Source organism: Natrix helvetica (genome assembly GCF_964273705.1).
Source record: "Natrix helvetica genome assembly, chromosome: 6".
Taxonomy (NCBI): Eukaryota; Metazoa; Chordata; class Lepidosauria; order Squamata; family Natricidae; genus Natrix; species Natrix helvetica.
This window is the reverse complement of record NC_138553.1, coordinates 63,926,377-63,939,054: the sequence shown is the minus strand read 5'-3', so window position 1 is coordinate 63,939,054 and position 12,678 is coordinate 63,926,377. Positions and strand designations below refer to the sequence as shown.

Here is a 12,678-nt window from a genome sequence, read left to right as displayed (position 1 = left end):
AAATTCAGGAATCTCTATTGGATAAACTAACTGAATTTAGATTGAGAACTTTATTTTCATCAACTCCAGGTGATCTCCTACACTTCCTTCTGTGGAGGCTTGCCTGCTCCTGAACATTCTGACAATCCCCTGAGATATAAATTTAGCTGGAGTCCACAGGGAGTCCTACTAAACACAGTTAAACCTGCAACCTATTTAAAAGATGGAGAGGTGATGTAATTTCTCTCTAAAAGTATAAACATTTGTTTGTATGTATGAGTGCTTTCAAGTCCATGCCTTTCTTGTAACATTTTCACAAATGGTATGCCGTTGCCTTTCTCCTGGGACTGAAAGAAAGTGACTGGCCCAAAGTCACCCAGCTAGCTACATACCTAAGGCAGGATCAGAACTCCTGGTTTCTAGCTTGAGGATTTTAACCACTGTATCAAACTGGTTTCCATGTGTATGCATATATATATGTTAAAATGAAAAGGTGGCTAATAGGTATATCAGGTTGAGGAATTTTGAAAACTTCTGAAATGAACCAAGTTAGTTCTTAACGGAACATTTTCATTTTCAGTTAGGAAGGGGCAGATATAACTGAGCCGATCCAAGCACAGCCATTTTTGTATCACTACCCCTTTCCAAAGTTGTCTTTCCCATGTCATCCATGGTTAAAGGAAATGTAGCCTTAGCTGTCAATCACCTATTAACTAAATTGTCTAATTCAGGGGTGTCAAACTCCCCCCCCCCCCGTGGGCTAGATGTGTTATGCGCTGGCCATCCCACACCCAGTTTAGCAAAGGGGAAAATGTTACAATACGTCATGTGATGTTGCTGTGACACCATAAGTTTGATACCCCTGGTCTAGTTCCTTCTTCTTAGAAATAATCCATGGACAATACAATGGTCACCTAACTGTTACGTGGTGAGGTGATCAAAGAAGAAATCACTCTATGGGGGAGATAAATTTGATAAATAATGTGAATGCAAGAAGAGTCTTCATGCTGCTATAATTTGCATGGAGACTGTTTTAAAGAAAAGCAAAACATTGATCAGCTCGAGAAGGACTGATTTCTCCTAATTTTGAATTAAATCTTGTTAAAATTCAGCCACCCATTGGGACAAATTTGAAGAGGAACAAACAATTTGGCATAGTAATAATAACTTTTGTTACTTCAAAAGATTTAAACATGAGATTATGTTAGTAACCTAGGCTTTTAGAACATGAATCAGTAAGATTTAAGGCACTGCCAAAACTTTTTTAAGGAAAGTTTCTGTTAAGGGAATGCAGGTTATGTGTGCCAGGTAGCACACTGAAGGTCTTGTGAAAGAATAGAGGACAGAGCAGGGACTGAAAGGAAGTGGCCATAAATAAGATTTGGGAGAAATGCTCAATCTTCATAATTGTGGGAGACAGGCATTTGTAAAGAGGAGTTTACAAAGTTTGGTGGGCCCTGTCCTCAAATATAATACACTTACATGATTGTTATTTTTCATAATCCTTAGATTATTAATATTCCAGCCGGAGGAGCTTTGCTTGATTCTGTTACTGTCATGGATTTTTTCCCAGGATTAAATTTGGAAGGTTTTCCAAACAGGGACAGTACAAAATATGCTGAACCTTACGGCATTCAATCAGCTCAAACTCTTTTAAGAGGAACTTTAAGGTACACGGTAGGTACATTTGGCATCATAGAAGTGTGATTGATCTTAGAGAGAGCATGGGCACCCACAGAGGAGGGGGGGAAATGACTCAAACCACATGGATTATGTATTTGCATGGGATAGGGAACAAAAGGATGAAAGACTCGGCTTTTGTGTTGTGATATCATAATACAGCGATGGCGAACCTTTTTTGGCTCGCGTGCCACAAGTGGGGGGAGTACAGGGGGGGTCGTGTGTGGGTGTGCCACACACATAATGCAATACGCAACCTCCCCAGTGCGCATGCGCGCAGAACATGCGACCCCCCATTTTTACATGCTTTTTTTGCCCTCCCCAGGCTCCAGAGGCTTTATGGAAGCCGGGGGGGGCGGCGAAAAGAGCCTCGCCCACCCCAGCACCCCCGAGACCCTCCGGAGGCTTCAGGGACCATCCGGAGGCTTCCCTGAAGCCTTTGGAACGCTTAAAACCACCCTCTGAGCAAACCGGAAGTCACTTCCAATTTGCTCAGAGGGTGGTTTTAAGCACTCCGAAGGTGTCAGGGAAGCCTCTGGACGGTCCCAGAAGCCTTCGGAACGCTTAAAACCACCCTCCGAGCAAACCGGAAGTCACTTCCGATTTGCTCAGAGGGATGTTTTAAGCGTTCCGAAGGCTTCAGGGAAGCCTCCGGACGGTCCCTGAAGCCTCCGGAAGCCCCCTGGGAGGGTGGGGGAGGCTCTTTTCGCCCTCCCCAGGCTCCTATAAAGCCTCTGGAGTCTGGGGAGAGCGAAAAATGGTTTTTAAAAAGGAGAACTCAGCTGCCCAGCGCGCGCATGCACGCTGCCCAGCTGACAGGGCAGTGCCTCGCGTGCCCTGACAAATGGCTCTGCGTGCCACCTGTGCTACGTGTGCCATAGGTTCGCCATCACTGTCATAATATATACATCATTGTGGTTTGTAATATATACATCACTGTGTTAGAAAGCTGAAGGTACTGTATGTCCATACCAATTAAAACACTAGTTAGTTGCTCTTTGGCTTTTAATTCTGGAACAGGAGGCTTTTTTTTAATAGCCCCTGCTCAGGGGTGGGATCCTACTGGTTTAACAACCGGTTCGCTGACTACATATGTTTGCAGTTTACCTAACATGCCTGACTGCTGGCAAGGAAAACAGCTGAGGTACGGCAATCCACTCTGCTGTGCCGATCAGCTGGGCTTCGGAAAAGGAAATACAGGTGAGTATAGTGCAGGGGCGGGCAGACAGGCCCACTTCAAAGTTGTAGCAAACCAATTTGCTCCCAGCTTATAGTTGGAGCTACTAGTTCGCTCGAACTGGTAGAATCCCACCCCTACCCTGCTTTACACACAGATAATCCATGACTTGCAACTATTTGTTCAGTGACTGTTCAAAATTACAACAGCACTGAAAAAGTGACATGGGTGGTGCTCACAATTATGACAGCTTCCCCATGGTCATGTAATTGAAATGCAGGCTCTTCCCAATTGGCATCTAACTGGTTGCAGTGTGCCAGGGTCTCGTGATTACCATTTGTGACCTTCCCAACTGGCTTCTGACGAGCCAAGTCAATGGAGTCAATATTGTCATGAGCTTTTTTTCATGCTTATTAGGTTAGTACGTCTGAAGGTTTGTGTCATTTCCTAATCCTTTCCATTTGTCTTTTCCAGGGTTACTGTAAAGCTATAGAAGGTTTTGTGAAATTGGGACTAATCAATCAAGAACCCTGTCCTATGCTTAGTGTGACTACACCTTCTGTAAAATGGGTAAGTTATACCCGTTCCAAATGAGAGAAGTAAACTGAGGTTGGTGTGATAATTAGTCCCTGTAAATTTAACAAGTTTATAATATGCATTGTTTTAAATTAGTGTAAATAAGAGCAAACCTGTAAAATCATTTTCTTTTGAGGGATTTTGAGTAGAGCGGCCATCATTCAGAAGGCCCAATCTTTGATGTCTATGAGCCTTTTATAATTTTTATTGAAGATTTTTTTTTACAAAGTTAAAATTACCGGGGAAAAACCATGGGAGAGAGAAAAAGACATAAAAAGAAAAATAGAACATTTTATAGTATATAGCTCAACAATAGAGAAAGAAATAAAGCAACTCCAATTTTCTTTGCAGAGGTTGCAAGGATAATCAGTCCCCCCTCCCCAAATTACATAACATAATTTACTTCTTCCCGTCTATAACCTTTTTTTATTCAGTAAGTCCAGAGATCACCATTCATGTTTATCTATTTTCAGCAAAATCTTCATAAAGTCTATTATAGTTTATTATAAAAGTAGCTATTGCGCCTTCCCTAGTCAAATAAGTCAATTTAGCCATTTCTCCACATTCTGTCATCCTCATCCACTCCTCCATTGTGGATATTTGTATATTTTTCCATCTTTGTGCATATAATAGCCTTGTTGCATCTCTCGTGAGTCTTTTCTTATTGTCTGTCCTTAAGTCCTATTAGTAAAAGTTCTGGTTTTAGCGGAATATTAATTTTTAAAATTCTCTATGTATTTGTACCCAGCTTTTAAAAAACTTTTTCCTAAGTCTTCCAAATATGGTAAAATGCCCCTTCATCTTTCGGGCGTTTCCAACAACAATTACTGATATGTGTCAGAAAATCTCTCTAGTGATATATACCTACAGTATATCATTTTATTTTTAAAAATCTCTTAAATTATAAGACAATGTAAATTTCATTTCTTTTACCCACATTCTTTCCCATTGATCTATCTGTATGTTGTAATATGTTCTTAGCTTATGTTATCATGTACTCTTTAACTCATTCATCTTCTATTTGAAATTTCAACAGTCATTTATACATTTGAGCAATTGCATGTTCATCATTTGTTGTATACCTGGTAGCTTTTTATCTATATTCAACTTCTTCCTCAGTTGTGCATATGAAAACCATTGAAAAATAAATCCTTCTATGGCAGGGGTGGGCACCTACGGTCCCTTTACAACCTGTGAACTTCAACTCCTAGAATTCCTAAACCAACATGGCTGGCTCAGAAATTCTGGCAGTTGAAGTCTACAGGTCAGAGGTGCCCACCTCTCTTCTATGGTCATTTGTTCTCAGGATTTCAAATTTCCAATTTTCCTGTATTAACAAACCTTGATATGTTACCCATTTTTCCTTGCCTGTTGATTCTTTTGGTATATTTTTCTGCATTTTTTAAGGCCTCAGTACCTTGGTTTTCAGAATTTCAATCATTTTTCTTAAATTGCTTGTATTTAGAAAGAGCTAATGTGTAAATTACTTGGACTTCAGCCTTCTGTCAAATACGATGAACTCCAACAGGCTGTCTGCAGACACCTGGATGGGAACAAAAAACAGTTGGAAGCAGTGGAATGGTATGATAGAAATTGTAGGATTTCCTCATTTTTTCCTTTCACTTCTAACATTTAGATATTTCATATACTGGACTGCTATATCGTTTTTCCTAAAATGTGAATCAGTCATGTTTATCTTGAAATGTTTAGCTCAGTGAATAAATCGGTACTCGGATTTGCTTGCAAGATTACTGGCAAAGGTTAATTTACTGGGGATTTTTGAGCTGCCAGCCCTCCCTCAAATACCTAAAAGGGGAGTGTAATAATGTTTAGAACAAAAGTAACCTTATTAGTGAGATTAATTATAGAGAAAGCAAAAGGCAAGTCTCCAGCTAAAAATATTAGCAATATTCTGATTTTGCTGAATAGTCTCAATAGAGAATGCATTACCAAAGGTCAGAAAACTGTATGAGTGTCAGGGAAAGTAGGAGGGAGGGGTGCATTCCAGAGGCAACTCAACCTTGATGTTATGTGGGAGAGAAAGGGGATGAAGACAGTCTCAAAATTATAGTTTACAAACTAAATGGAGATGGAGATACAGGAGATGCAGGATTATGTCTATAAATGTGAAAAAAAACAAGAAGATCTTGGAAGAATAATCATGTAACATTCCTCGTTTTAGGCCTGATATCAACAGAACAGTCTGTCCAACCCCTCCCCCCCACCAACCATAGCTTGCACAAAAGTATTCCTAGACTTCATGCTTAATCATTGGATAGAGAATTCCCCCCTAAGAAAAGGAAAAACTAAGAATTCCATGCTAAGTGTCTTATTTATACTATTTATACTGTTTCTTCATAGAGTTCCTTCTCTGCACAACAAATGTATACAAGGAGTCTAAAAACATGGCAGCAACCCGAAACTCCTTGAGAGAAATGCTTTTGTACAGCTGTTCATCTGTCATTTATGTCACAGTGACAAAATGGTGTATACTTTATGACCATATGGGGTGAACTCGGAGTTTGGGGAGAAGATTAATATCATACAAGTAGCCCTTGACTTATGACCATAATTGAGCCCAAATTTTCTGTTAAGCAGGGCAGTTGTTAAGTGCGTTTTGCCCCATTTTATGACCTTGTTAAGTGAATCATGCATTGTGTAAGTGACTCTGGCTTCCCTCAGTGACTGTGCTTGTCAGAAGCTGGCTGGGAAAGGTTACAATTGGTGATCATTTGACCCTGGGATAAATATACGACAGAGGCCATGTGCCCGAATTTGGATCACGTGACCATGGGGATGCTCTTATGTGAAAAATGGTCAGTCACTTTTTTCAATGCCGCTGTGTTAAAGCTTGTACTGAGGAGACGGACACAGCTGGATGCTAGGAACGCGTTTATTAACTCAAAACAAACTGACAGGAACAAAAACCTAACAGAAGCCGTCTGACAGCTATTTATACATGCAGCTGTCAGACGGTGGACCAATAGGAATTGGGTATTTGTCCCGCTGGCCGGCAGGCGCGCCTGGACCAATCAGAGGCACTTCTCTGAACGCCCTCTGCTGGCCGGGCTCGCCAGTACACAACACCCTGTAACTTCAGTGCTCAGTAAAACAAATGGTTGTAAGTCAAAGACTGTACTCTTGCTTCTCAGTCATTCCTGTGCAGAATAGGAAAGTACATGTCAGTCCTGCATGTACTTAAACAGGGTATAGCTTTTCAACTTCTTTTCCTAGTTTGACATTTTAGGGTGTCAATTTTTAATAAGAAAATTGTGCCAGAAATTTGTATAAGTTCAGGTTACATACATAGCCTATCTATATCCATGAAAATATAATTTTCAGGGTAGTGGGTAGGATTTTTTTAAAAAATAGTTCAAGTGCTTTATGTTCTGCCCTTTACACTTGAACAAACTCTATTTCACTGGGGAAAAGTCTTCTTGCTGTTCTTCGCATTACCTGTTTTTTTTCTGCCTTTCAGGTTGGGGTTACTTGGAGATGAACCTGTTCCAGCAGCGCATAGTATAGTAGAGGCATTGGCCAAACATATGGAAGCAAAACTCTCATACGGTAGGTGACAGGCTCTTCACCCATAGTTCTATTTTCCAATACAGGTAATCCTCAATTTATGACTGAGCCAGGAATTATGGTTCTAAGTCATTAAGTCATTAAGGGAGTCACCATGTGACCGTGTCTGATTTTCCAATCATTTTGTGGTGGCTATTAAGCAAATGCTGCAGTTGTTAAATGTATCTTTTTTACCCAAGGAGTATTTTTTGGTGGAATCTAGAAGCTAATGAAACAAAGGAACTACCAGATGGATTCATCTAACCTGTCCTAATTAATGTCAAGGAAACAGCTGAGCACTGAGGTGGTCAGACCACTCCAATGATACAGTAGAGATAGTCCTCCCCTAAGTACTAATTGGGACTTCAAAATCTCTTGTTAAGGAGCACGGCTATGTCAGCCATCCCAAGTTTGTTTGTTATTTATGTCAGAAGCATCACAATTAAAATAAGGCATACTATAAGGCAGCAATGGCAAACCTTTTTTGGCTCGCGTGCCATAAGTGGGGGGAGCGCAGGGGGGTCATATGCAGGCGTGCCGAACCCATAATGCATTGCGCAACTCCCCCAGTGCGCATGCACGCACTACAGGCGCGACCCCCCCATTTTTGCATGCTTTTTTTGCCCTCCCCAGGCTCCAGAGGCTTTATAAGAGCATGGGGAGGGCGAAAACCGCCTCCCCTGCCTCCCGAGAAGCCTTCCGGAGGCTTCAGGGACCTTCAGGAGGCTTCCCTGAAGCCTCCGAAGCCGTCAAAACGACCCTCTGAGCAAACCGGAAGTGACTTTTTAAGAGCTCTGAAGGCTTCAGGGACTGTCAAGAGGCTTCCATGAAGCCTTTGGAGCTCTCAAAACGACCCTCCAAGCAAACCGGAAGTCACTTCCGGTTTGCTCGGAGGGTTGTTTTAAGCGCTCCAAAGGCTTCAGGGACCTTCAAAAGGCTTCCCTGAAACCTCCAGAGAAGTCAAAACGATCCTCTGAGCAAACAGGAAGTGCATTCCCGAACTTCTGGTTTGCCAGTAGGGCCGGTTTTTTGCACTCTGGAGGCTTCAGGGAAGCTCATGAAGCCTCCGGAGGGCCTCCAGTGGGGGGAGGCTCTTTTCGCCCTTCCCAGGCTCCTATAAAGCCTCTGGAGCCTAGGGAGGGCGAAAAATGGCTTTAAAAAAGGGTGAATTCAGCTGGCCAGTGCGCACACTCCTCAAATATTTTTCCCTGTACAGCTATTGCTAGCCGTCCCAGGTGATCAAGCAGGAAACATGATCATATGAGCTAAATCTATTTTATTATAAGGCTCCATTAACAGATTCTTGCAGATCTGAAAGCGCAAACTTCCTGCTGCCACTTTTAACCATCTGATTAATTAGGGTGGATCCATCCTACAATTCTTTCTCTGTTAATTCCTTGGAGACTGTACCCTCTCTTTGATTGTTTCCTAGACAACATCTCTTTCCTTCATCCCCCAAGGTCATTCACACATTCCATTTTGGTCAGAAGTCAAAAGAATCATGTGACTGGTTGCAACACTTAGCCACCAGTTCTGCAGTTCTAATTGAGATCATTAATCGATGACCATGAGGACCATTGAATGAGAACTTCATGTGGCTGCATATTCCTGCCAGCTTCCTCACCTGTGTTTGCTCATCCTAACCAGGCAGGGAAGGCCATAAATTGCAATCACATGACCTTTTTAAATAGAGAAGTGAATCTTTAGTATGATTTGGATGGGAGTTAAACTGCTGTTTTAATGCATTTGTATTTTATGGCAAAGTTAGTGATAACTGAGTTTCATAATGTAAGTACAGATTATTTTTACAATTAAAATTTTACTTAGCAATAACGCAACACATACAGATATGCATGGAGAGATGTATTCAATTCCCTCTTTCAAAAGGTGCATTAATAGTGCTCTATGCTAATTCTTTTATTATAATCCTTTCATTGTTCTTAAAGGTGTATTTTCAAAAAAATATTGTCTATGAATAACAGATAATTACTACTCAATATAGCATTAGTAAAAGTTGTACTGTTCTTGAAATAGTTTTGCAGTTCACTTTTAACTTGGTCAATTTTTAAAGAACAATTTCCTTTTGTTTAGGATCTGGAGAGCGAGATATGATAGTTATGAGGAGTGAAATAGGAATTAGGCATCCCTCTGGTCATTTGGAAGACAAATATATCAATCTTGTGGTGTATGGAGATGATAAAGGGTATTCTGCGATGGCCAAAACGGTGGGGTACCCTACTGCTATTGCAGCAAAGATGATTCTGGAAGGTATGTAACTTTCTTCCCATCTTTTAACTAAGGAGTCCTTGAAAGTAATGTGGTTGCTTTAGACAATTGTTATAAAATGCCTCCTGAAAAAGCACAACTTATTAACCTTGTTATACCTTTCTATTTATGTGGTAAGTTAAGTCTCAGTGCCCAACTACTTATTTTAAAGGGCTTTGGTTACACCAGAGGTATTTCGTTAAGATAACGTTTTGTTGTTCTAACCTAGAAATATGTGTAGAGTAATTTCCCATAACGATCCTGTTCTCATATTCCTAGTATGGTATGTTCCCCATTTTTCTTTTTCTTTCACTTCTCTTTCTCTGAGTGAAAAGAAATGAATTGTTCACTTGAAATTAATACACTTGCAGCAGATATATGGTATTCTATCTATTCGGAGTGCTTCACTGAACCCGTAGCAGAAATTGCGTGTGGCCCCGCCCACACACCCCAGCTTTATGGCATCCCATTTGAGCCCTTTTTTAGCAAAAAGCACACGTGCGGAAGGCTTAGCGCGTGCGCACTCACTTTTGTGAACAGGTAGGGAAGGTAAGTAAATACCACCCCTGACTTGCAATAGTGTTTCAAGAATAAGTAAAGACGCAAGCCTTAACTGCAAGTAGAATGCCATTGTATATTTTTTTATGAAATGAGTACCTACACTTTCTTAAATGAAATGTTATAGAACTATTATGCTGTTATGCCCCTCTAAAATTTGTTCAAATAGAAAATTAGATTATTTTGTATTTCAGGTGAAATTAACAGCAAAGGTATGATCGTCCCGTTGACAAAGGATATATATGGACCAATACTAAAACATATTCAGGCGGAAGGCATTGCATACACAACCCAGAGTGTTATCAGGCAATAAAGCAGTCTTCATGTTCCTCTCAGCCACCCGTCCATTGAGTTTCTAGTATGCACAAATTGAAGCTTGAAAATCTGCCATGGATACCTTCAGCTGCAAAGTCTTCTGTGCTGAACCCATTGAAATGAACAGAAGAGCAACAACATTTCTATTAACCTCCAGCCTTTGGTTCAAGCTTTCACATGAGATTATCCTGTTGAATTGGGTTAATTAAAGGCCACAGTCCCAATGAACTAATTTGGAAGCAAGTGTCAATGACTTCTGTTTTATTTGTGTACTTACCACAATATTTATCATGGTATGTCATGGTATTTTTTTTCTTCAGAAATGTAGGATTTTTATATGTGAGGCAAGGCTCTTAAGGCTGTGCAAAAGTATTTTTCATTGTTTCATAAATGCTGCAAAATTGCTGCATGTGGTGAATGTTAAGACTATTTTCTAGTACAGCGTTTAAAATGGGTTTCTAAAACAACGTATTTCTAAATTTAGAATGATTTGCTCTTTATTAGGAATGAAGAGGTTTTATGACCTAAGTGTCCATACTATTGATTTTGAAAAGCTCCCACTTCACCCAGACATGGTTACGTTTTGTTATATCATTGGTCTTCTAAGAATGTGTAAGGCAGGGGTGTCCAAACTTGGGAACTTTAAGACTTGTGGACTTCAACTCCCAGAATTCCCCAGCCAGCCATGCCTCCCCATGCTGGCTGGGGAATTCTGGGAGTTGAAGTCCACAAGTCTTAAAGTTCCCAAGTTTGGACACCCCTGGTGTAAGGGATAATTCATTTTCCCATGAGCCATTTTTGTAGTCACTTTGTGATTTGGTCCATATGCTTGATGAGCATCTTCACTGATTCCTTGAATGATAACTATAGAGTCAAAAGTAGTTTGGCTTTTTCAAAACTTAAATCATATTGTTGAGCTAGCTTAGTCTAAGCCAGGGGTGTCCAAACTTGGCAACTTTAAGACTTGTGGACTTCAACTCCCAGAATTCCCCAGCTGGCTGGGGAATTCTGGGAGTTGAAGTCCACAAGTCTTAAAGTTGCCAAGTTTGGACACCCCTGGTCTAAGCACTTCCAGTTAAAGGCTGCAATGAGCAGAATTGGAAATGATCTGTCTCTAGAATTCTGAAAACCTTCTCCTAAAAAGGAGATTTTAATGTGCAATACAGCAGCCTTTCCTAACTTGATTACCCTCCAACGGTATTGGGACTGCAGTTTCCTATATTTTTAGACTGTATGAACAGTTCTTTGAATGTCATAAAACTGATACAGCTGTAATATGATTTTATAGCCAAAGGGAAAACTGTTTTTCAGTTGCGCTTTTAATTTGGCATTTTTAATGTATTGAGAATATGATTGTTCTAGACACTTCTATAATACATGTTTAAAATACTATTGTGGAGGTAAAATGATCTACTTTGCTTTACATTTGCCAACGGTTATATTCCTTGAAATTATGTTTATATATTGCTAAACTTCTAAATTCTGAAGTGCCATGTAAAGTTGCCAATTAGTTTATTTATTTACATTATCTTGAAGACAGAATATTCTGCAGTGCCTTGTAAGGGTTCTTACGTGTTTCAACATTAGAGAGAAACAATATAAAAACCTGTTCTTATTCTGTAATGGACTTACAGATCAGTGTCACACAAATAATATCAATTTCCTGTTTCAAATGGAAATATGCTGCATGGGAAGGAAACCAGGATGCTTTCCTTAAAACCATTCTGGAATGGAGAAAGGTTTTTTTTTTTAATCCCAGGGAGGGAAAAATGTGGGCAGAATTCATTTGGAAGTATAGATAAAAATTGAATGTGATGGGAAAAATGTGGAGTCTCCACTGATATCTGCAGCCATACTCTGTTGACCATTCAGATAGCTAACCTAACGCCAACATAATTTTCCCAGAAGTTTTAATTCCGAGATACAATGAGTGGTAGCTCTGGCTCTTTTCTTAGTATTCTTGGATATACAAATACTAAATTTACACATGGGCCCCTGATATTTGATGTATTAGTTAGGTCAGAGCAATTTTTAATATTGTATAATCCTGTGTTATACAATACAATTGTATTGTATTGTATACAGTACAATTGTATTGGATAACACATTTACTGAAAAGTAAATTCCACTGTAGTGATGAAATGTAATGTGTATATACAAGTCTATCAGCAGAAGCCTTAATATCTATATAGCATTAATGTCCCTAATTTTTTTAATGCTCACTTATGCTAGCAGAAGATAATTGCTATCTGAAATCATTTTTTAAACACAATGTCCAATGTTCTTTCTCTGCCTGTTGCGGTCACTGAGAAGTAGGAAAAGTGAGTACAAGATATACAAACTGGAGCCCTGGGGGCGCAGTGGTTAGAGTACAGTACTGCAAGCTACTTCTGCTGATCACCGGCTGCTAGCAGTTTGGCAGATGGAATCTCACCAGGCTCTAGGTTGACTCAGCCTTCCATCCTTCTGAGGTTGGTAAAATGGGAACCCAGATTGTTGGGAGCAATAGGCTGACTCTGTAAACCACTTAGAGAAGGCTGTAAAGCACTGTAAAGCGGTATATA

The 12,678-nt window shown here is 40.1% G+C and overlaps 1 protein-coding gene across 2 annotated transcripts in view; it reads left to right on the top strand.

The window, feature by feature from the left end:
• Positions 1–10,647, top strand: part of AASS (aminoadipate-semialdehyde synthase) — a 37,147-nt gene extending 26,500 nt beyond the window's left edge. For both annotated transcript variants that reach the window (XM_081957350.1, XM_081957349.1), the window contains 7 exons: positions 70–210; positions 1,489–1,656; positions 3,311–3,406; positions 4,878–4,993; positions 6,891–6,979; positions 9,068–9,244; positions 9,994–10,647. In XM_081957350.1, the coding sequence (XP_081813476.1) occupies positions 70–210; positions 1,489–1,656; positions 3,311–3,406; positions 4,878–4,993; positions 6,891–6,979; positions 9,068–9,244; positions 9,994–10,112 (906 nt within the window). In that variant the 3' untranslated portion in view covers positions 10,113–10,647. The remainder of the gene's footprint in view (positions 1–69; positions 211–1,488; positions 1,657–3,310; positions 3,407–4,877; positions 4,994–6,890; positions 6,980–9,067; positions 9,245–9,993) is intronic.
• The last annotated feature ends 2,031 nt before the right edge of the window (positions 10,648–12,678 follow it).